Source organism: Lingula anatina, chromosome 10 (assembly GCF_051362555.1).
Source record: "Lingula anatina isolate TDL-2025a chromosome 10, LinAna3.0, whole genome shotgun sequence".
Taxonomy (NCBI): domain Eukaryota; kingdom Metazoa; phylum Brachiopoda; class Lingulata; order Lingulida; family Lingulidae; genus Lingula; species Lingula anatina.
This window is the reverse complement of record NC_141776.1, coordinates 14,823,411-14,848,678: the sequence shown is the minus strand read 5'-3', so window position 1 is coordinate 14,848,678 and position 25,268 is coordinate 14,823,411. Positions and strand designations below refer to the sequence as shown.

The 25,268-nt window shown below is 34.5% G+C and overlaps 1 protein-coding gene across 1 annotated transcript in view; it reads right to left on the bottom strand.

Moving 5' to 3' along the window:
• LOC106165166 (DNA polymerase alpha catalytic subunit) overlaps window positions 1-25,243 on the bottom strand; it is a 30,550-nt gene extending 5,307 nt beyond the window's left edge. Inside the window, exons 1-35 of the mRNA XM_086996590.1 lie at window positions 25,059-25,243; window positions 24,485-24,597; window positions 23,989-24,085; window positions 23,647-23,724; window positions 23,235-23,359; window positions 22,767-22,894; window positions 21,899-22,149; window positions 21,560-21,680; window positions 21,090-21,265; window positions 20,619-20,731; window positions 20,163-20,279; window positions 19,783-19,857; window positions 19,334-19,413; window positions 18,974-19,038; window positions 18,471-18,628; window positions 18,042-18,126; window positions 17,706-17,767; window positions 17,241-17,336; window positions 16,585-16,701; window positions 16,001-16,188; window positions 15,350-15,479; window positions 14,717-14,833; window positions 14,279-14,509; window positions 13,932-14,084; window positions 13,344-13,466; window positions 8,115-8,147; window positions 7,712-7,804; window positions 6,976-7,178; window positions 6,462-6,594; window positions 5,964-6,095; window positions 5,534-5,609; window positions 3,559-3,657; window positions 3,176-3,351; window positions 2,371-2,502; window positions 1,697-1,813 (exon numbers count right to left, since the gene is read on the bottom strand). Of these exons, the coding sequence (XP_086852716.1) occupies window positions 1,697-1,813; window positions 2,371-2,502; window positions 3,176-3,351; window positions 3,559-3,657; window positions 5,534-5,609; window positions 5,964-6,095; window positions 6,462-6,594; window positions 6,976-7,178; window positions 7,712-7,804; window positions 8,115-8,147; window positions 13,344-13,466; window positions 13,932-14,084; window positions 14,279-14,509; window positions 14,717-14,833; window positions 15,350-15,479; window positions 16,001-16,188; window positions 16,585-16,701; window positions 17,241-17,336; window positions 17,706-17,767; window positions 18,042-18,126; window positions 18,471-18,628; window positions 18,974-19,038; window positions 19,334-19,413; window positions 19,783-19,857; window positions 20,163-20,279; window positions 20,619-20,731; window positions 21,090-21,265; window positions 21,560-21,680; window positions 21,899-22,149; window positions 22,767-22,894; window positions 23,235-23,359; window positions 23,647-23,724; window positions 23,989-24,085; window positions 24,485-24,597; window positions 25,059-25,182 (4,317 nt within the window). The 5' untranslated portion in view covers window positions 25,183-25,243. The remainder of the gene's footprint in view (window positions 1-1,696; window positions 1,814-2,370; window positions 2,503-3,175; window positions 3,352-3,558; window positions 3,658-5,533; window positions 5,610-5,963; window positions 6,096-6,461; window positions 6,595-6,975; window positions 7,179-7,711; window positions 7,805-8,114; window positions 8,148-13,343; window positions 13,467-13,931; window positions 14,085-14,278; window positions 14,510-14,716; window positions 14,834-15,349; window positions 15,480-16,000; window positions 16,189-16,584; window positions 16,702-17,240; window positions 17,337-17,705; window positions 17,768-18,041; window positions 18,127-18,470; window positions 18,629-18,973; window positions 19,039-19,333; window positions 19,414-19,782; window positions 19,858-20,162; window positions 20,280-20,618; window positions 20,732-21,089; window positions 21,266-21,559; window positions 21,681-21,898; window positions 22,150-22,766; window positions 22,895-23,234; window positions 23,360-23,646; window positions 23,725-23,988; window positions 24,086-24,484; window positions 24,598-25,058) is intronic.
• Between the last annotated feature and the right edge of the window lie 25 nt (window positions 25,244-25,268).

Sequence of the window (25,268 nt, the reverse complement as noted above, 5' to 3'; positions counted from 1 at the left end):
TTCACACACAGGGCTAACTAGGACCAGAAATAAACTAGGTTTGTTCACACACAGGACTAACTAGGACCAGAAATAAACTAGGTTTGTTCACACACAGGACTAACTAGGACCAGAAATAAACTAGGTTTGTTCACACACAGGACTAACTAGGACCAGAAATAAACTAGGTTTGTTCACACACAGGACTAACTAGGACCAGAAATAAACTAGGTTTGTTCACACACAGGACTAACTAGGACCAGAAATAAACTAGGTTTGTTCACACACAGGACTAAATTAGACCAGAAATAAACTAGGTTTGTTCACACACAGGACTAAATTAGACCAGAAATAGACAAGGTTTATTCACACACAAGACTAAGTTAGACCGCAGTCAAATAGACTAAATCTGTTCACACTGAAGGACTATAAAACCATATTTTAAATTTTTTTCCAGTAGTAAGAAAACATTTTTTCTCAAAGAGGGTCACTGACACTGACCAGTGCAACACATGTCATGTCTATGGGTAGTTTATCTTCATAACTCAGCTGTCATATCTGTGGCGACATCTTCTCGAATTTAATGCGACGCGCACTAACCAAAGTGACAGCTGGATTATTCTGATCTTATTATCAACAAATGTCCTTCAAATAAAATCAAAATTTAAAATGAAGCCAATTTTTTAAAGAAAAATAACTGTTTCACACTGGCTTCTTTGCATTTATTGGCAATATTGACAAACAAAATGATTAAAAGTTATCAATTTCTTTATAATTCAACCTAAGTTAAGTCGATAATATCTTTATTAACAACCGTTTTGGGTAAAAATAATGCTGAACCTCATAAAAAGATATTAAATATTAATTTTTTCAAAGTCTGTTACCCTGTGCAGTTTTCATGTTTGTTATGTTATCAACTTACCTCTACAATCACATTTAGAAACTTTTTTCCAATTCAATTTAATTATTTTATTTACTTATTAATTTTATTTTTTTTTATTTCTCTGTTTCTTTCTTTCTTACACTTTATTATATTTTACTTTTTTCTGAGGGTGATAAACTTATTAGACTGATGCTGGTTTTTCTAAAGGTGTTAAACTAATTAAAATGAAATTTTAATTCCATTTCTTCATCTGACAAAAATAAGCATTCTTATGTCCATCTCCATCTACATGTCCAATTTTTTCCCAGAAACCCTTCTGGGATCCTCATGAAGATCCAAATACAAGCCACTTAAAACCATATGAAGAGTGTCATTATTCTCCCATTGTGCACAGCTGATGATATGGCAGACGTCACATACTTCTACATCGCAATCACATACCAAACAACACGCACAGATGCACTGCTGTTCACGTACATGGATATTGGGATATGTAACAGTCAAACTACACTTAGACCTGTTCACACAAGGGTTAGCAGACTTCTAGCTGCTTGGATGCTTGTTAAACCCTAGTTTATCAAATTCTATGCCTAATAATAATTTTCAACTTAACTGTGATCTAAACTCTCATTTTCTTTAATTGTAATGAACTTTATATGTATTTATATTAATTCCTTTTATTGATTTACATGAGACGTAAAGCACACATGCATATACGCACATGCTTGCACATACACACAGGGGTACATAAGGCTATTAAATTTACAATTCATGCAATTGCAAACAATTTTGTTCACATCACACCACAGAAAATGCATTTGTCCCAAAACTCACCTCGGGATGCAGGGTGCCGCGATGGCAGGCCTGGCACATGGGGTGCCCCCTTTGGAAAACCAGAGGGAGCCGCCGAGTCCTCGCACTACACGCAGAGTCCTCACATTTCATCCAGCCCTGCAAATGACATATGAAACAGATTACAGTGTGTTAACAGTTGAATATCTCTTCAAAACTGATTATGAAAAATAGAATTGTATATTTGGATTTTTCCAGTTGTAGTTTCAATCTGAAGGTACAGAGCTCTGCAACACCCAAGTATGGGGCTTTCCAAACAATCGGGAAAGTTTAATCATTTTAATAATAATCATTGCTAACCTTTTCTAGACCAGCTTGATAAGTAGTGGACAAATCTTACTATTTCAAACTGAGCCATATCCCTCTATGAGGAGTATTGTGATTTTTTAAAAATATAAATGTTTATTATAAGCTTGAATACTTGCTTGCTTGCATGTACCCTTTAGCATATTGTGTCCATATCACTGATATGGATTACCTCCAAGAAGCACGAGTGATTACCATAACAAACTTACATACACATAACTGATGCACCAATACTTCATAGCCATCCATATCTATCAGCGTATTGAGATGCTTGCTTTGTATTGCTTACCTGGAAGTATTTTTGAAGTTTGATAATTTCGCCCATTACAAAGACCCAGTCATTATCTTACCTGGTAGTATTTTTGAAGGTGGCCCCTGATGGCCAGCGTCAGTTTATTCTGGATCAGCGGCACGAAGCAGGATGGGTTGTTGGTACACTGGGGGTTAGGACACTTTGATAGGGAACATTCAAACATTGGCTCCTGAAAAACAGACAAAAAAAGTTCATAAAACTTTATGATTCTTGGAATTAAAACCCTATGACAGGGAACACACAAACACTCAAAATGGGAGACAAATGTTCACAAAACTATAAGATGATTGGCATTATAACACTAGTCTTACAGTGAACACTCAAATGTCGATTCCGAAAAATGGGAGAAAAATTTTCACATTTCAACTTTATGATTCTTGCAGTTATAATACTTTACAGTGAACACTCCAAAACTAAGTAATTTTTCACATTGGACAGTAAATTTTACTGATCCAGCATATTCTGGTACACTCTGTAGTATGCCTAACATGTAATCCCCTGCAGGGATGGCAAGTGTGGGAGGCAGGGAACCCATCAGGAGATTATGCAGCATTGCTTTCAAGTGGATCGGCCATACTTTATCTGCAGATCAGTTAGTCCACAGATCAACGTATTCTGAATACACCCTTAAGTAAAGTAGCTAGCTATAGGCTGCTAAGTTGTCTATCTCTTGAAGTGTACCAGTCCAATAAAGTGTACCACTCATTGTGAAAAGAGACTTTAAGTTAGCTTTTGACTGTAAAAAGATCACATTCACCATGTTCCAAACCTATGGTGTTTACGAAGAACAGTAAGTCTAATCTTCACTGTGGAATGGTCAAAAAGAATCAACGCCAACTTACCAAAACTGTGAACACATTATCAAAGATGATTTCTCTTTCGCAAGCAGGACAGCTGACTTTTAACGGGTCGCAATCCTTGTACTTTTCTGCCTCAGACAAGGCAACAGACAACATGGCTTCGTCGTCGCGGTCTTCGTTACGACTTATTGCATGTTTGTAACCAGTGGGGTCCAGACCTTAGAAATTAATCAGAATGGATAAGGTCAAGTAATCTGGTAAGTATTTTTCACTGCTAAGATGTAACAAAGAGTCAGTATTTCATGAAAGTATAAGTTAAAAGTAAAAAGCTATAATTCAATATCCAATCAATGTTGAATATGACCAAAGTGTGTATTAATATTGGAAAAAAAAATCTCAGAAATGTCCCTTAGAGAACAACTTACCAAGACACTCCGCAATGTGAGCTGCGTCAGTGCCCTCTATAGGGTCGCACAATCTGGATACCACTGGATGCACCTGACTGCTCAGGTAATATTTGTTGTCTGAAAATTCAACATTTCAAACTCATTTCATGATTTTTCAGACAATTACTGCACATTGGCTCCAATTCTAATATAAATACCAACCTTCAGAGATTATTTGGAGTTTAAGTAAGAAGTAGGTAAAAATAACTTAATGACCTTTCAACTAGGGATCTAGGGCCATTTAAGGTGTGAAAACAGCCAAGATGAAAATTAAATTTCTAATATGAATTGGAAAAAAGACCAAAACTTAAACCCACTCCACAGAATTAATTCTCATTGTTAACAAACAACTTTTGGCCAAGTCATTAAGGGCAAAAATGACCAAATTATCCAACACCATGGAATTAACTGGCAATAAAACTCAAATCTCTCATATATTTCCTTAAACAATGTATGTACAGAATGACTTTAAAATGTATTTAAATGGTTGTACCTATAATGTATTGGAGAAGTATCTGATTGAACAACAAAACTCCATTTGGGCAAACACTGGTTAAAATGACCGAATAAGATTCAGCCTGGTATTGGCAATAAAGGGGTTATGAGCTTATTGCAGACATGCTAAAAATGTCGGTCAAACTGGCCAAGACTGATATTTTTTAAGATCAGTAGAAAAATTGTGCGCAGTTGGTCCAAAAGACCAAACAAAATTCTTAATTAAGAGCTGCCATTTTGAATTTACAGTCAGCCAGGCAAATTTTTCATCATACTGCCAGTCAGACCAAAAAGAAATTTTCAGCAGGCTTATCTATCGATTATGATGTATAATTTGTTTCACCCCATCTCAACTTGTCCATTTAATTACGTACAAACAGGTGTTAAGCAAGTACAGCTAAAATGACGACATTTTGTTGAAATTAAAAGTACTGAGTAACAGATTTTTCGCCAATTAATCCATAGGGCATTCTGTCAACAAATTGTCCACAGCTGTGAGTGAACAAATACTGATGACAATGTGGAGGTGTATTCTCAATGCATCGTAACAATTTTATCAGTTTCACTAGACAGGAAAGAAAGCATACCCGTTCCTTTATTGGAATAATCTTCAAGTAATTGCCACATAAAATAATCCAAAAAGTTACAAAGTTCTTTGTTCACTGGTGGTTTTAGTAAAATAATAATGAACGAGAACAAAAATCCTAAGAGAAGGATAACCTCCCAATTGCTTACTCTTTGTAACAGTACTCGAAGAAATTGCTCAAGTGGACACTGTAACGATTACTTAGAAAACTCTAGTAAATATTTAATGGATTCTGGTGCACCACTTAAAGTTTCATGAATTTTGTATAATATCATGTACAACATTATTTGATTAACATAATCGCAATCTATTTGTTCTCAAAGAAGTTGTTCATGTGCATAATTGGAGCCAATACTGAAAGCAGACGGCCAAACAAGGAAGTACTTCACTATCATTCTGTAATGATCTTCATCAAAATTGAATGAAAACATGTTTAGACCTTGTTGACAAGGATTATCTGGGGTTGTTTGCTCGGGTGAATGCATAAAGGACATCATTCATTTTGGTCATTGTTCGCCACTCAATGTAAAACAGCAATAAAATTTTCAATACATTTTGTTTCACAATGGCCCTCATGAACTTTGTGTGCCAATTTGCACATTGGTTTAGAAAATGAGTCATAAAAAGCATTCTGAGCAACTGACAAAGGAAATATAATTTAGATTAGATTTGCCCTTATGAAGAGTTTCAGATGACTTGAATAGAACATATGAAGCATTTTTCACAGAAATGTGAAAAAGGAACCTTATGTCTGATTTTTTCGTCATAGAATACACGGAGATGAAGTTCAAGATGACATTTTCCTAACCATGAAAATTTATTGATTAAAAAAAATTCATTAACAGAAAACAATTATAATAATACATAGCCTACCTATCTTCAGAGTATCTGATTTGGCCAACTCATCGGGATGATAAGCTCTCTGGCTGGCTGGCAGACTGGACCCATCCTATGACAAGATGATTTTTTTTTAAAAATGGATATATTCTAATGGATTCATCATATCTTTGTTTCAATCATGTGGTATAATACAATAACTGACCCCAATTAATTAATATATATAATTTCTAATTACCACATAATATAGCCTGTAATTTAATCCAACATATACTATATGCTTCTCACAATTAAATAGCATCCATATTTTTCACTGTTTCCCTAATATTTTATTGTACCATGGCCCACAAGAGCTGATATCTTAAATTTTTAACAGGCACCAAAAAATATTAAAATCAACATGGAAACTCAACTCGAATACACACTTAGATAAATACAAAACATAATGTAACTACATTTCCCTTACCTCACATATAACGTAATACACAGTGTCACCTCCTTTCAGCTGACGTCCTCCCTTACTGTTCAGACGCAGGGCGACCTGGACGTGAGGTAGGCTTTTCTTGTCGGGGTAGTCTGTGGGGTTCTTTGTCAGTTGCTAAAATCAGATTTTGTTTGTTTATTTATTTTTTTTTCATTAAGATAAGCCAGATATTTTCATGACCCAGGTCTGGTTTGCTTTTAAGAAAAAACATCTTGAGTCAGCTTTTTAAGCTTAAGTATTTTTTTTTAAATAAAATTTTTTTTTATCTAAAAACATGGATGTGGTGAGTGGATCGTCTTGATTTTGGAAGTAAATAACTCAGTAAAAGGTACACACACCGCCTCTCTCACTCTCTCTCTCACACATGCAAACACCACACACACACACGCACGCACGCACGCACACACACACACACACACACACACACACACTAAGTATATAGAATCACTATTATACATATATCAATACACAAGCTCCTACCTTGGTAATATAAAACATTTCTGCAGGTATTTTCCCCTGAGCCACTTCCTCTCCCACCTCTATCAGCTTGGAGTGGATATTCTCCACTATGGTCTCTCTCTGTTCGCCGGACAAGATCTGACTTACCACAAAACTGAAAGTGAAGTTACAATATTGGAAATGAAAGTAAGTAGTATGCCTGAATTTTAATAGGTTTTGTTTTAGGAATGCTGCTTCAATTTATCCAGAGATGAGACTGCCATTTAGTGCAATGGTTGGAAAATATGGAATGGGATCCAGGAGGGGGCACCTAGGTCAAGGATGTTTTTGGTTCCTAAAAAGTCGGAAATCTGTCGATAGTCAGATAACTCTCATCCCTGTATGGCTGCGAAAATTTCTACACTTACAACCAAGCATTTCTATTGCTCTCTCTGGCAACAATCATTTCACAATGTTCATATTTTACATTTAAAAAAAATTTTTTTGCTCCCCTTTTTCTCAAAAAAATTTTTAAAAAATTTAATTGTCCACATACTTCCCAGCAGACTTAGCCAGCTCGCACCAATCCCTGCGGACAATATCCAGTCCCTTGAGCTCTTGACTAGTCACGTACTTGTCCCCGACCTTAGAGACAGTCAGTGCGGCATATTTCTTCTTCTTCAGCAACAGCATGGATTTGAAGACGCCATCGATGTCTATTTCTAAGAGTCTGTACAGTTTATTGACTTCACTCTTCACCTGCAGACAGATAATTATGTAAGCGAAAAATATTAACATCACAGACAGACAGACAGGCAGCTGTGAACACTATATAAATATCTTTTTATGGCTAGTCAATGAACTATTTGGTCTCAATTTACATGCAGCCTTTTTTTTTGTCATCAGGGATGCTGAATAAAATTTCTAAAAAAAATAATAGATAAATAAAAAATATAGATAATGTTAAAAATATCATTTCAAATTTCAAAAAATAAAAACTGACTTCAAGAAGTTCCACTTTCTCACATTATTTTTACCCATGAGACTAAGACCCCATTCCCATAGATATTTAGATCGATCTATCCCTATCTGGTGTCAGCTTAACAAGCTTAAATGTCTGTCCCGCCTACTAAAAGCTGTGAGGGGGTAATTAACTATGGTGTGCGCTCGGCTAACTGCAATTTAGCGTGAACCCCCAGGGAGTTAGGTCGATCTAAATCTAAATCTCTGGATCGATCAAAATCCCAGGGAATGCACTTTAATATCTCAGCACGAGTTAATTATCAAACTACCTTATTTCCCAATTTAAAGACCTCTTCCATTTCTGTGGAATTGGTGTGGATCATGATGGAGTCTGTGTCCCCGTAGATAACCTCTAAGTTCATCTGCAATATTTACAGTATTTTTATTTTAATAACACTGTCCTAGAGGACAGTAAATTGGGTTCAAAATTTTTTTAAAGAGTTCAAATTAGTGCATCAATATAAAATCATTTATGAGTTAAGAATAAACCATTTACTTGTTTTAAGTTATTAGGTAATTAGTGATTAAATGTATGAGGTTTGAAACATTTTTTGTACCTCAACTTTTATGATAATAGTACACATGTGAAAAGTGTTTTTTTTTTTCTTTTTGCCTTATTTCTGCATTAGTCATTATCCAGGCTGATACATCACTCTAGGTGGACATACTTACACTTTCTACAAGATCTTTGGTCTTCATTAGAATCTGAAAAAAAGAAGAAAGTATGTGTTGGAAGTCACATGGTTTTTTTTATAAAATAATAATAAAACAAACCATCAACAGTGCAACAGCCAAGTTATAACTTTTTCAGAAAAAAATTTTATTTTATGTCAAAACCATTCAGAAATGTATTCAGGGTTCAGGTTATCAGACCTGCCTATATGAATATTCTAACCCCCCCTCCCCAAAACTCCCAACATAATTCATGATACCCAAGACATACAATCTAACCAACGGCCCTCATATGGATTATCTTTGCCACTTTCTTCTCCTATGGACACTAGTCTTTAACACAGAATTCATAATTTGATTTTGTCTCAGTCAAAAGGGTTGCTGGGGTCTACAACATGGCCAATACTTGTACTTTGTGTGGGATAAGCAGTCCTTAAACAGCCCTGAGGTTAGAGATTATTTCAGTGCCTTCTTTAAGCATCTTTCCAATATGTAGGGACTGATATCTTCATTGGAAATGGGATATGTTTCATTTTTTTTTTACCACTCCATTATAGATTTTTCATGACCAAATATCTTAGTTTCCCCAATCTTTAACATTTTTGGGAAGCAAATAAACTTCTATTTATTCATTTGTTATAAATTAATGTTGCCAGTGTGAGTGATCGCATAAATAACCTGCATTTACAGATCTAACAAAATAAAAATATATGCACTTTCAGATCTTAGCTCTTACAATAACCAACATGGTGTCCCAAAAAAAAAAAAAAAAAAAAAAAAAAAACTCTGAACATTTATCATGGGACCCAACACCTAACCTTGACAAATCTCAGCAACCATCAAAATTGAATTAAAAAGCGTGGAATTTTCCATGGAAAGAGCTCATGTTTGCAATAAACAAATAAATAGATTAATAAATAAATGAACATTCCCGGGGAAAACTACACTGATCTATATCAAAAGATGATTTCTAAAAACTACCGACTGTACAAGGAATCATTTTCCCCCTCTCGTAGAGAATAACTGCAGTGATGTGTCCTTAAGGGATGAGATTATTGAATGAGAATTTCTTAGATTTTCTCAGATTCCATTAGATGTATTATGTAACTGAAAATCTGTGCTTGTGGACATGTGGAAGTTTGATGGACATGGTGGAAGTCCTTCTTATTAATCTCATATGAGAGAGAGAGAGAGAGAGAGAGAGAGAGAGAGAGAGAGAAAGAGAGAAGCCATTCAAAAATACCTATCATAAGTACATAGAACCCATTCTATTTCTGTTTAAACACCACCACCATATTCAGACACTCAATTTGGGAGTATTATTCCAAACCATGAACGCAAATCTGTCACTTCTAGATCAAGTGCCCCCCTCATTTTTTCCCCAACTTAGAAAACATAACAAAAACCTCCTCGTGCTAATTCACGAGAATGGTTTGAAAAAAAAGGCGTACGTGACAATAATATGTGAAAGCGGGCTGAAACGGCTACTCGAGACACTATGCGAGGTTGTTCAACCTGTAAGCATATCAGTAGAATGAGAGTATTAACTCGAGTATTGCCAAATACAGCTTACGATGCCACTTGTACTACAAGCCTATTAAGAGAAGTTAGTTAAGGAGCCAGATGCCAGAAATGCTATATACTGCCACCACCATCATTTAGAACTATTTTATAAAAAAACTATGATTTAGGGTTAGGAGGATGGGGGGGGGGTGATTATAAACTATTGCAAAACAGTTTGATTAAAGGAAGAACACAAAAAAGGTCTACACTCATTCAAGTATTTTACATTCATGTTCAAAGGGATGGCACAAATGTCTTATGAAAAAACGGAAATGAATCGGAATATTTTTTTCTTCAAACTGGTAGATCTGATGTTCCTGATTAGCCATTTTCTCCAAATACAATGAACCAAATATTTGGGCTTAAGAAAACCAAAAATCAGTTTAAATTTTTTTGTAAACCCAAGACTGACATGATGACAACTATCAGAAATTTGTCTCAATCAAAATAAAATCATTATTATAAAATAAATTTCACATAAATAAAGAAATAAAATGCTATCATTTCCCCACAATCAATCCTTTCAATATGTAAACACACACATATATATATATATATATATATATATATATACATCTGTACATCCAGTACACAACTAGTCTTCCATGTCGAAATCTTCATCCCGCTTAACCATACTGCACCTGAGTCGACTTTCATTTTACCACCTGACACCTCCATTCACGCCTTTATATTTGAACAACACTTCGGCTAATTCTCTACGCAAGCAGTTTACTGAAAATCCAGTGAAGTGGATTAGCGGAACAATGCATATGTGTATCTTTCAATGTGAACCCCTGCAGATGGAGGGGCAACCCCGAGTTCAAGGAAGACATTTTGAAAAAACAAATTAAGTGCTGCTGTTTAAAAAAAATTTTCACGGTATAAAAGCTTAATTGTTCCTTTTATTTTTTCCGTATGTGATCAGGGATTTAATAATTTTTCTTATTTGTGGACTACTTGAAAGACCATTACAGCTACGGTGGGGAATCCATTAGCATAATAAGCTTTTAAAAGTTTTTTTTATTTTCTATTCAACTCCTGGCAATTCAATAATAATTTGCAATGCTTGACTGGTGAAAAAAATTCTTTGTTATTGTGCCATGCTTGGGAAGTTTTTTTTTTTCACTTGTAGATTACAACTAGTCAAAAAAATGTACTTAAAGTTTGTGCTTGTGTCAAGTTTGTGAAGTTTTTTTTTCTAAACCATATGGATTAAAACAGAAAGTGCTAAAAACATACAAACTTATGGTCCACGAATGCATTTTGGCAGTATTTTGCGCTACTGCAGAGGTATAATACTACTGTACTTTATTTATTATAATAATAAAAAAATGAATAATTCAGAATACTCTCTTAAATTTTTTCTGATTTTTGTCCTTAAATAGCTTCTGAAAATGAAATTAAAAGACAAACTATTTATCTATCATTGAAATCAATTCCCAACCTTAAAGCTAACAAATCAAATTACCAAATTAATTTCAGTTTTATTTAACTAATCAAGGGTAAACAGAAACATATTGTTAGAAAATACCCCATAAGTACCTTATCTTTTCATATTTTTTAATTGCCTCGAAATTCGCAGCATAGACCACCTGCATAATTCAAGCATTTCAATCAATCTCTATTTCGTTTGAGCAAATACTGCCATTTCTGCAGCTGTTGGCTTCTAAAGCATGCAGGCTGTTTCAAAACACTTTCGACAACTAAATAAATGTGTGGCAATGTTCTTAAGAGAAATGAGTGGTAAAAATTGTGTTAAAAATGCAGGCTGGCTTGGCACTAGTATGTTAATAGTACAACAAATTAGTATGTACTTGTTGAAACAAGGAGTGGTTGGTCCGTCAACAAATGCTGTCTTGTCAAGAATGCAATAACGACCAGTTTTTTGTTTAGTTTACTGGAACAACTGATTAAAAAACAACAACATGACACCTCAAGAAATACTGGATTGTGGGGAATGCAACAATGTAACATTTTTTCCATTTTTAAAAAAGGATGTAGAATAATCAATCATAGTTTCATAATACAACATGGCACATCTTAAAAATAAGACATTGTAAGTTTTTTTACCTTACATCTCAAAATCCATTTCAAATCACCCAAATGCTGTTGAAATCATCTGTTGACTGTATCATAAGAAAATAATGATTCCAATTTTATAACTAGTATTGTTGATTCAAATAAATCATTCACCTGTCTGCAGACAGGCTTATGTAATTTTATGTATTATATGTTATAAATAAGGTTTTTAAAAGGCTAGTTTGGGAATATGTTTTTGATTTTGGCATAAAATTTTGATTTTAATGTAAAACTCCTTTTAATATCTATATAATCCCAAGTAATAGAAAAATAAATAATTGAATAAATAAATAAATAATCAATCACAAATTTTTCTCAAAATTATTTGGAATATTAAAAAAAAAAAAAAAAAGGCAGACTCAATGCAAGGAAGTTGTGATATCATGTTCATCTCCATGATATAACATGCCAATAATACGAGAGTCTGGTCTTGCCCTAATAAGCCATGGTGCCATACTGCTGAACATAATCTCAAACTTAATCTTGATAATCTCCAAAGTTATTTTACATGTTTCCCCCACTCGTTCATTCAATGGGGTATTTAGCATTACATCACGCGACACTCAAATTGAATTACTCTCACTATTTGCCTAACTAATTAGGACTTATTGAGACCCCCCTCTCCTGGGGTAATTCCTATCGTAAACACATTAGCCTCGAGGAGAAATGAACCACTCGAACACGTGTGATGACAAACGCAGCAATGCTGACAAGTATGAGATGAAGAACTCGTCTTAACTGGCAGGCAGGGGTATATGTATGCATCTTTAAGTGGAGAACATAGAAAGGGGGGGGGAGCCCTAACACTGGCCATTTTAGGCAAATGCTAAAACTGACTCAAATTGGCTAAACAAAATAGGCTTGGGTTGGTTTATCTTGTTTTGATCAAATTTAAACCATTTGGAGAAAAAAAGTGATGAAAAGGAGTGATTTGGCTAAGCAAAAAAAAAAAAAAAAAATTGCTAGTGCATCTCCCTGTTATAATTTAAGCTATTTTTTAAATTACAGACAGTTGCAGTGGAGTTGCTGTCACAAAAAGCTGACTGAACATATAATAAAGCTCAAAACTCTTTTAATTGATAAACAGGCCCTAACTGAGAAATACTGAAGTGGTCCTCTTCAAAACCAGCAAATGTATGACTTGGCATTATTTGAGGCCATTACAGAAAAAATCCTCTAAACTAGTAGGCAGAGACTGGGATTGTGTCAACACATCAATAAAGACTTCTTGAAGACCAGTGCTTCCCCCTGTTGACATCTGCATTTCTGGTGAAATCATTAGCTCATTGGAATGGCGACAGAGGTGCCACCTATTGGGACTAAGCACAAGTGAAAGAAGCTGCACTGCTTTTTGTCACAAAATATATGAAATGTTTGATGAAAAACAAAATATAACATAAATATTACCACTAAATCTTAGTTCTAAGGCATGAACAGTTAAGAGTTTCCTAACAAAGTCAAGATTTTCCACAGGTGGAAAATTTTAGGAAACAGTCATAATTTGTATTTTTCTCGTGAGCAAGACCTGGAGACCTATATAATTCTAAATTCCTTCAAAAATAGAGAACAGTCGGATATTTTCCTCACCTCTCTTCCCTTCCCAGTGACCAGGGCTGCCAAAGGCTTTGCATAGAACCGAGAGTGAGAGAAACCAAGGCAACCATACATACTGTTGGCTGTCAATTTCAGGGCTTTCTGTCTTATGTCATACTGAAAGGAAATGTGAGAATTTAAATTACGTCTCTCTTTTATGACTATTACTTTCAATTACAGCCTGTTGATTTTCTCGAACTTAAAAGGTAGATTACTGATCAAAATAAAGTCTGTGTACAATGACACAGACAATTGGACAGTTTCATCAACATATAAATATATTTCTCCGATAAAAAAAAGAGGACAAATTGTTGTAGGCAGATAAAAAAGCCTTGCATTGCATAAACCTTTAGTTTTATGAATCTTTTTAAGTGTGGAAAATATACGTGGATAAAATTCTGGCAGCCTTTGATCGTTTCCCAACCACATTCACAGCTATGCCATAATTTCTGATTCCACTCTCCTCTAAATTATGCACAATCTGGTTTCATTCTACAGTAAGTTGTGGGATTAAAACTTAGTGATATGAATCCTGTTTAATTCCATTAAGTCAGAAAATTTAGTCAGAACAATTGTTCAAACCTGCATATAAGCATCTGGAGAAAGATTGGGGGCCTTCATCATTTGCTTCACTTGTTTACGACTTTCTACAAGTTTCCTGATTTCCGTTGGCAAAATGCCAGGTTCCAAGTCCTGGTCAGGTAGTTCTAAATGCCAGTCCTCTTCTTCCTCTCCCTGAAATAAATAAAGAACACATTTTAGTCTTCTTCTCCTCCTATGGACAAGGTAGTTAAGGAAGTGTATATAGCCAAAAATGGTGAACAAATTGAGAAGACCTCGAGCTAGATATGCTCAAAAAGGTTGTGATTTCAGTGAAGTGTTTTGCAAAAAATGAATAAACAATGACTCAGCAAATTTGAAAAGCTCACCTCCTGCTTAGTTTTGTCTGGTGTTCTAGCAATGGTGGTAAAACAAATATTGTATTCCTGAATAATGGAGGGGTACAAACTGTTGAAATCCAGCAGCAAAATGTATTTGTCGTAAAACCCCTTCTTCGGCTCAAGGACCAATCCGCCGGCATATGCAGGTTTTCTGCGACCCTGTGTTTTCTTGCTGGGTTTGGATTGGTTGTGGTCATCATCATCATCGGCATTTTCCTCCTGAGGACAGTTTGGTTTTAAAACAATTTTTACTCACTATGGCAATAATTATGCATACTTTTCATTTTGCAAAGTAAGAACAGTTGGTACTTCTCAAAATCTTTTGATTAAATCAATATGGCAGCCCTGTCATCAGTGTTCTTGGTAAATATGACAAAAGATAACACTCACTGTTCACTTCTCCCTTAATTCCAAATTTTCACTCACGTTTGCCACATGTTTCTTTCCATACTGTTTATCTGGAGCAATGTAGTTCTTCTCTGTGAAAGCATGCAGCAGAAGGTGCTCGTTACGTTCAGCTCTACCTCCCATTAGTGTCCTAGACTGAAATATGATTTAAACATCAAGTCAAGTCTTCAAGGCCATATACAAAATCATTCAATAAATAATAAAATTAATATAATTATAACTATTAATAAATGGAATCATTTAACTAGAAAAGCACCCAGACAGCACAGACTTTAACCAAGACAGCTCAATCAACAGGTCATGCTATTACTGATTGTGTTGGATCTCCAATCACAATGGGCGAAAGTAGTATCACTATAAAGGCAAAGATATAAATTAAATAAATCCACCCATAACTTTCTGAGTTAGGCTGGTGACACACATATAAACTGAGGTGACAATATAACCTCCTTTAGGTTTTCAATAATTTAATTAAAGTAATATCGACTTTCACTTAGTGTCAGTTGGTTTAATTGACTTGAAGACCTCCGAAAAGTGTTGTCTTACTCTATTGCACCTTGGTTTGTAGGCCCAAAAAGTTTTTTTGACACAGACTGCTTATAAACAAATAACAATTAAAAATAACATTACAAAGTTATCATCAATACTCACCATCACATTACCACAAATGTTAGTTATCTGGAGAGCTAGTGGTAGGACATTCAGCTCATACATAATCCTTAACACGAATGTTGCATCAATCAGAGTCAACTTCACCAGCTCCATCAAGTGCTTGGAAGAACTGCATGTATAGTAGAGAAATAAATGTTTTAAAAGCAAATGGACAATTTGACTCACAAAATGTTGCAATTATACATTTTTTTTCTTTTTTTGCTGAGCTCAAAACTAAATTTCTCTAATTTTTTTCAAAATTAAGTAATGCCTCTTAGGCTCTAGATAGAATTCAACATTATAAATATCAAGATGCTCATTTTTTCACAACTCCATTTATCCACAAATATCTCAAATGAGAATATGGATTAAAGAGGACATCTTCCCCATATTTGTACATTTTGTACTAAATCTAGCAACTTTTCAGACTACTTCACACAAATGGGGCAAATATTCTTACAAAGGAAGAGAATTTCCAATCCCTACAAAGCTTTCAAATTCAGAATATGCCTGTGATAAAGAACAATTTTTATTAAGCAAGTGGCTTTTTCAATAAAGACCCTATTCAAACATTCAAGCATTTGAAAAATGATCTCTTTTAACAGTGGCTTCAGCTAAAGTGAACAAACAAACAAATCCCCTGCCTCTCACCTGTACATATCCCTCATGTCATCCAAGTCAATTTCCTGGCGCCTTTCTTTCAGCACCTGATTGGACAACTCAGTGAGGTCGTAGGCACGAGAGCGAATCAGCTCCTTGGCGGAGACTTTGACGTCACAAACTATTCTCCCGCACATGGCAGACTGACTGGCCAATGAAAACCCCCGGCCCGGGCCACCCTAAAATAAGAATAATTTTTTTATGATTTTTTTTTATATCTAAATGTTAAACCCCCAACTGTTCGAATCAATCTTTTTTTGTTGTGCTTGTGTATAAGTGATCTCAGTCACTATTGTGAACTATTTACACTATTTGTACTACTACTACTAATAATAATAATAAAGAAAGAAACAAAATTCTAATCGTTAAACTCCAGTGCAAAAAAATATATATTTTTGTACATGTTCTCAGTTACTTGCAAACTATTTGTGCTATGCTTGAATTCCCTTTAAATAAATAAATAAATAAACGAAGTGAAGAGAGCTGGCACCTTGCAATGTACATGTACCACTTAAACACATGTAGCTCAATAAACTATTACCATTACCTATGACCATGCAAGAACTTATACTGACTGATAATTTTGGCATCATTTGTCTCTTTAGTCGTCCCATCTTGGACCAGTGAGGTATTTTGTTACTCTGAAGTCTGTGGAGCAGGACATCAATGTCAAACCCGTATATATCATGACCCTGTGGAAAATAAATGAAAATCATTTAAAATTCATCTCAAAGGTGTCAATTTCTCTCTTAGTGGCTATTTGACAGAAAAAAAAAAATACAGTGTTGAATTGAATTAAGTAGCCCTATTTGAAATGTACTAATTATTAAATAAAATTATAGCGGGAAATTTAACTCAAACAACTGCTAAAATTTCTTCTCGTCAATTCAGGCTAATAAATTTGAAAAATCCATTTTTTTATGGCAGTAGCTAACGTCTAAGAAAGTTCATTCACACAAAAATATACACAAATACATGCATGCACATACATACACACACAAGCATATGTACGTGTAATAGGGTGAAACATTATTACGAAAGCATTCCCGCCCTTTTGGCGGTCACGTGAGCTTTGTTAGTCACGTGAGCGGGAAATATAAATTACCCGCTCAACAGTATTCTTGAGTCATTTTACTCACACTGTCACGTTGGCATGTATGTACAGGAATAAAGAAGCTGATACTTCGGAGATTCAATAGATGCTTCTTGTGATACTCGGTTACATACGTACCACAATCAGATCAGGGTCTATCTTGTGTAATCTGGCCAACAGGAATGCCAATAGTGCTCTCTCTGTGGGCTGTATGTCCACTTTGGTGTTCTTACTCTATTGGAGGGGGAAAAAGAAGGACATTAATATTCCAAAATAAATAACAATAATAAAATAGAAAAAGTTTTGTTTATGATGAATTGCACTCTGCTTTCATTAATTTTGTATAAAGTGAATGCAATCTTCAGACTTATAAGCCATATACCGACTTCACCTATGCTATTCTTACCAAAAAGGGACTTCAACTCCTGCTCGTTACAAGTTATACTAAAAAAGAACTGTAATATTCTTAGCATCTTTTTATAAAATAACTGAAGTGTCAGAAGGAGCTGGGCAAAATATGACTTGGACCAATCTCATTGCTTCTATCTTATAATAATTTATGCAAAAAAGATGTAAATAATCAAAATAAAAATAAATTCCGACCTCTCTCTGGACCCAGTCCTTGAAATCATATGGAAATATGTTGTCACTGGGCTTTGTTATAGCTGGAAATAATGTAGAAAACATTAAAAAAAGACTCCATCTTTCAAAGTAGAAAATCCAATTATTAATCTTTCATCATTGTGTCAAAATTACTGTTAAGTAGCAAAAACAGAATCTGATAACCAGTAATAACGGAAAAGATAAAACATAAGAAGAAAGCAAAACCTGACAAAAATTACTCAAAATGAATTGAATTTAGGTTATTCACAAAGACAAAGTATTTTAATAGATAAAGGCCTTTAAATAACATACAAGTTCATGTAAAAAAAAACTTACCACAGAAATGAGAATTAAATGGCGTCTTGGGCGCTGGTTTGTCCATCTGGAACTGCTGGTTGACAAGACAAGCCACAGCTATCACCTGAAGTACAACAACAGAAATGAACCTGGGTAATTGAAAAAAAATCTCTATAACATTTATTGTGGGAACAACTGTATTAAAATTACGGAAATCTGAGATTTTGTGGAAAAAGCTCATGCCTGGTATAACTGTATACCAACTCTTGGATATGAACATTTTACAATATGATATCTCAAAATGCTGGACCTTGCCATTCTAAACCATAAGTAAGAGTGAATAAGCTGTGCTATGTTTAAGTATGTTTATTTTCTATTCATGTAAAAATGCCATTCAACTTTCCTTTCAAAATAAATAAATAAATAAATAAACAAATAAACAAACTTATTGCCTTTGCAATATCTCACCTCATTCTGGTGTGTCTTGGGATTTGGAAGGGTTCTCATGGTTATCGTCATGGAAACCAATGGCGGCGGTGGAGAGGCATCTTTCACCACAGTAATGTTATCTGGAGAAACGGCCTCCGCCTCCACTTTGCACCAACTCATAGGAGCCTTTATGATCTCTGAATTGTACAAAAACATTATGTGATTATTCATTCATTCATTTAATTTATTTGACTTTCATGGTATTGTTACAGTAATCAAATGTACGATGCTAAATGTGACATCATATGGTGCAGAGATGAAAGTGGATCTTTAAAAAATTTTGAAAATGTAAGCACAGAAGGCATACAGCTATATATGGGGAGTGAATAATTACAACATCCAAATATCTGGATTTCCAAACAAATCCAGAAGACTTTTGATTTCTATTAACACATTAAGCTTTTCATCTGCCTAATGTTAATGAAAGTATTCTTCTGAATCTTATTTGGGATCAGACATTTTTAAACATCCAGCTAACTTACGAGGTGCCTTGATGTCAATCCAAGATGGGCCTTTTAACTTTCTCTCCAGCAACAAGAGCTCAAGACTGAAATAATCAAAAAACAATTCTAAATAAGATGATAACACAAAGTAGAGTTTTAAGCCTTTCACAGTAATCTGACAATTTCAGGGTGAAGAAGACTAAAATACGAGAAAAAAATTTCCATGACTATTTATGTTCATCATTTTCATCCTTATTTCATAACTGCTAGATCGTGACTTTAACATCAACATCTATAATACCTAGTTGCACTTATAGATCTTTAGCAGAAACAATGAAAATCACATAAATCATTCAACTTCATTCCATAGTTAATCTTCAACATATTGAGTCGACTTACAAAGAGGTATTTGTGCCAAAAACATGGCTGAAGGTTTCTCCTTTCAGCTCCTGTGGTATCCTGGTTGGAAACTTGGCACCCTGCAATGAAAAGAGCATTTCGTTCTTCTTAGTTTATAACAGTTGTAAATAAAAGTTTTGATTCCCTTCACTTAAATTACCCAATTTCTTAATCATGCTAGTGGAAAATAACATCCATCATTATCACAAAGAAATCCAAGTTTTAAAGCATTACCTTTTAGCAATACTGTGGGAAAAGCAAAGTTAAGGAAAAACATATAGTTGATACTGTGGTATCTTCTGTTCCAAAACTTTATTTGTATACAGACACAGAAATACAAATACCAGACACCTTAATTTATTGCAACGTATTATAGGAGTGTTTACATAGTCATCCAAATATTTTTCTCTAACCCATAACAGGAAGTATGATTTTCAAGGAAATCTTACGTTATATCTGACTTCCATGTATTCTGACTCCACTGGAATGTCTGCCACCTCAAAGCAGTATTCCTTTGTCACTTTCTGAAATAAACAAAGCAGATATTATAACAGAAAACAGATTAAACTGCAGATGTACCTCATTATTTTCTTCATAAGGCTATGAATTGCAAAGATAAATATTGGCTGAGACAAAAAATGAAAGAATTGGACTTTTCTTCTTTAATAAGTGTTGATGAATATGTAAACTCTGTGAAAAAGGCTATGCTTTACTGTTCAATTAGTGTATTTGACAAAAGATCTATTATATTTCAAATGATGATGAAAAAACCTTCAAATTCCTGATTCAATTGAAAATAAAATAATAAGTTGCACTATAATGTACCTACCCTGGATTTGAACATGGTGATATTTCTCTTGTCTTTTAGTTCCTTGGTGATCTCATTATAAACATCAACAAATGTCACTTCCTCTCCTGTGTCATGACCAGTTTTCAAATTCACTCTCTGAATAATAGACAGATATAATTATATTACCCCACTTTAAGAAAACAGTTCTTATCTGATTATTAAGTGTTACTTACAATACAGATATGGCTAACTTATCTAAAATTTGGAAAGAAACTTATAATGCTTGTCCATAATGAAAAAGTGTTAACTACAAAATTTAGCAACATAAGGAATACTTTCAACTTTTACACAGCTATATATTGGGGGGGGGGGGGGGGGGGGGGTCTACTGTAACATCTGTCATGGCGGTTCCTCCGTCTGCGCCATCTTGCATCGTATCCCAGCTAGAAGCTTTAGTCTATTTACAGAATTCATTAAGAACTAGTGAGTACTTACAGTGGATCTGGGCAAGAAGAACATTTGCCTCTCAATATTGGAGACACACACACAGCAGCTGACGTGGGTCTTAGCTGACTCAATCCAAACTTTGCCAAACAGGTAGATTGTCCCTGGACAAAAAAATTAGCAAATGAATGAATGAATGAATGGATGAATGAATGAATAGGAGGATAAAACAGAAAGAATATGGGTAGCAGGCATAGAATTATTATTCCAAGGATAAACGAGTTGTAACATGATTTTTTGACATATCTTTCCATTAATACTCCTCACATTTCTTTTGAAAATTTAAGAGCCTTCATACCTTTTTCTAAACATATAAACACTAATTCATTTCTGAAAGCAGTATGAACATATTAAATATACATACACTGATATGAACATAAGATGAAAAAAAATAATAAATCCACACATTATCCAGATCTACAAAATCTGGTGAGCAGGAAATTAAAAAATCTGTCCCCCTACCCGATTTACTCCTTTCTTCGTATGCATCCAGCCAGTACATCCGCAGCACCTGGTCTCCATTTTCATTGGTTATCAGGGGCAGGCTTGACGAGTCTACTGTAACATCTGTCATGGCGGTTCCTCTGTCTGCGCCATCTTGCATCGTATCCCAGCTAGAAGCTAAGAACTCTGCAGATCTAAGATAGAAAATAGTCGAAGATTGTTTTAACATAGCAAATTTTAAGGTGCTTTAATTTATGGAATATCCACGATTAACAAACCATAAATAGAGAAATATGTAATTTTTTAATTTCTGTTTAAAATTATCTTAAAAATGGCTGTTAAAAATCTGACAAATTACCTTTTCATGACAAACATCCATCCCCCCCCCCCATCATCCCACACATCCCCCTTTCCTCTAAAACTATAAAAAACCAATAAAAAAGGGGGTTGGGGCTATAGAAAATCTTTCAGCAATATGGAAGACCTACATCACTGGTTTGGAGTCCTCAACCTCCTGCTTCACTTTGGGTTTCTGTTCCTCAGTCTCGCCAAAGTTGTCATCGAAGTCGATGTCCCCCACCTCCATCTCCGACTCATGATGGCCATTTTCTGCAATAGAAATTAAAACTAAAATGCAACTCCCTCCCATGCCACTTACAAAAATAATTTGCATTTATACAGGTGGAAGTTGTACCATTCAGCTGAACAGAATTTTTTTCATAAATTACCAAACTTATTACTTAGAATTTGAATAACAAATATATGGGTAAGTGTTTGCCAGTGTTACCAATAAACTACAGGAAGCAACATTTAAATCCCTGACATACCTTTTGGTTCAACTTTAACTTTAATATTTTCTTGACCATCATCATCATCGTCTCTATAATCCATAGGACAACTATCATATTCATCAATTTCAGGGCTCTCTTCCACTTCCTGCTTAATCTCCTGTTTAATTTTCTTGACCACCGGCCTTGGAGCTGACCTCTGAGAGGCCAGTGGGCTGGGGTAGGGCTTGGCGGGCTGAGTTGGGCTCACGCGGGACTTCACTTTAGTATTAAAAGGGTTGTATGGTGATCTGAAAAGTGGAGAAATACACTGGGATATCTAGAAAAGCATTCAGAGACTACAAATCCCTTCCAAGGCAGTTCAGTTTACTTAATTTATTTATGGATCACACCAAAATCTAAAAAAATCTTTGTTAGCCCATTCCAAACCTATCTTTAAAATTTTATCAAAACCTGTCCATAACTTGTTGAATTAGGCTGTTTACTAACAAATTCACAAAAGTAAAAACATAATCTTCTTTGCAAAGGTTAATATCAGGATACTGATAGTCGTCTTTTCACCAAATGAATAACTGCTCAAAACAATTCTCCGTGTTACAAATTTTCTTAAATTAAACTTATCTGGGGTTTAAAAAGTTCACATCTTCTTTAAAATCTGATATATTTTACAAAGATGACATGAAAAACAATCAAATTAAGTCACACTTAGCAATACTGTAAAAACTCTTTAATATCAACAATAAAATTGCAATATCCAGTTCATCTCATTTTATTTCCAACTCCAACAATTCACTCACCAAATTTTTCATCTAAGTAAAAAAAAGTGCATGGTGTATTCAGCCCCAGTTACTCAATAAGTTGAAAATTCTAATTTTGATTAACAGAAAGAAATCATCAATGTACTTACTTGGCAGGTCCATTTTGTTTCTTGACCATCTTAGCTGGAGGTGGCTTGAAGGCTGGAGCAGAGGAATTCTGGTTCAATTCATTCATGATATCTCCCAGAATATCATCATTATCTAGACTCACCTCCTTCTGTTAAAAATGAAAAATAAAAAAAATCATAAAAATATGAAAAATAAAAAAATCTTAATCATATGCTTTTGTTAAGGCATTTGATTGAAAATAAAATTTGCCAATTTAAGACGATGTCTCTAACTGAACCAAATTGAAAAGGATCAAATAATGAAGTTGAGGCAGACAAAACTGAATTAACTTTAACATATGATGTAAGCAGCAAAGAGCCGTAAAGCCAATATCAATTTTAATCATACCAAATTAAAATAAAATTATACACATATTGTGTTGTGTTGCGTTGTGTTATATTGTATGTCCAATAGCAGTGTGAAAAATGCTAAGCATTATCTATCCATACCACAGGTTTCTTCTTCAAGCCAGTGTGTGCCTGGAACATGGATTTGATTGTAGCCTTGGGTTTGCTCCCTGGCTTCATGATGTTGGGGTTCTTACTCTTCTTGGACTGCTCCACTGCCTTCTTAGCTGAATATGAAGACAAAATGGCGTGAATGTCTTGTCAATATTATACATGAAAATTTGTGTACAATAACGTAGAAAGATCAGCAATGGTATAACATATATTAAAATCTATATTACAAAAATCTCTCAAATATTTTTTCATTCATGTGCACCATTTATTATTCATGGGACATAGTGTCTGAAGAAAATATGTTCACTAATAACATTTTTGTCTGGCAAAAAGTGACTTCAAATACAATTTTTGTGAATGAAAGATGGCCAAGTACTGCAATTCTCAAAATCACTCTCACCTTTACTGGTGTATACATTGTCCTCATCCAGTTCATCATCAAATATCTCTCTGCCATCTTCCACATACCCACTGCCATCTAGGGAGAAAAAAATTGAGTGGAGAAAATGGGGATATAAAAAAAATTATTGAATTGATACCTATTTAATCCATAATTATATTTATAGAATACGAGAACTGGACCTGTATATTTTTTATCTTTCCAAAGGTGCTCTAAATCAGGTGTAAAATATTCTGCATTTCAAAAGTATGCCTGGATAGAAACTTCACCTTTACTTGTTAAAAATACTGAAATGATATATAAATACATATTTAATTTTCCAAATATATTCCTAAAATTTACCATCATCCACAATCCAGTCATCTTCCTGCCTCTCTCTTACAATTTTGGAATATTCTGTTTCATCAACTTCCTCATAGACAGCTGCTTCTTCGGTGAACTACACAAATAAATAAGCATTAATGATGGCCATGAACTGTATCCATAAATCAAGGCTGAATAATACATTTATCATTTATATTTCAAGATATCAAACACAACCAAAAATTAATTGAGAAATTACATTTACAGAATTAAGAGCAAAATACAGACAAGGTAAAAGTATCATAAAGCCAATTATACATCTTGACCCATGTGTAAAGTTGTCAATGGACACAATTAATTGATATCAAAATTAAGACCTGATAATTACCCTTCATTAACATTTTTTAATCTTTATTAAGTGCAGCAGTAGAACTTGCTTATCAAATGTTGAGAGAAGTCTGGGGAAAAAGACATTTAAGGCACAAAGATACACAGTAAAACTGTTAATAAAAGAGATAGATGTTAAGCATCATACCTCATATTTGTGTTTCTCTCCGCTCTCTTTGGCCCTCTTCAACTTTTCCAAAGCTGCAAACCTCCCGGTTTTGTCTTGCTTAGTTCGGCGAGATCTGCCCCTGGCCAGGGAATCTTTAAAGAATACGAAAGGAGACAATTAAATGTTAAAGACTATCATAAGTGTATGATTCTGTGAAAAGATCGCTGCCTCACTGGAGTGGTACAATGTGCAAATGTACGCAATTATTTTTGTTTAATTATCTGTATACGCTATCTTGTTTTTATCTTAGAGTTAGAATTCGACCAACCTATTTGATGCCAATCTTATTGGCATATTTTCTGTAGAAGACTAAAACTAATCTGCAATGTCCTACTTATCTTGCTGTCGTGATCAGTGTCGGTGTCGGCAGTCCCGCCGGCAAAGTAACACAATGACTGAAAATTTCCGTAGATTTCTTCCTTGTTAAATACTGCGATCGTTCGCTTATGACAAAGTCAACACATCAAAAGTTTACTAGAGGTATCACGATAACATGTACATGTCACCAGTGAAAGAAAACATAAATATGAATCGAAATAACATAGATACAAACCTTCAACAATCGGCTCATCCTCTTGTGCGGGACCTGGCGCCATTTTCGCGATTTCAGAAACGGCGCGAAACAATGCAGAGCTACGACATAATTTATCCATTTGTTTCGATGATAGATATTTCATTAAATCCAGGAAACATGAAATAATGACACAAAATAAACATAGGAACTTGTTAACAGTTCTTTTTATTCATTGCATTTGTTATATTG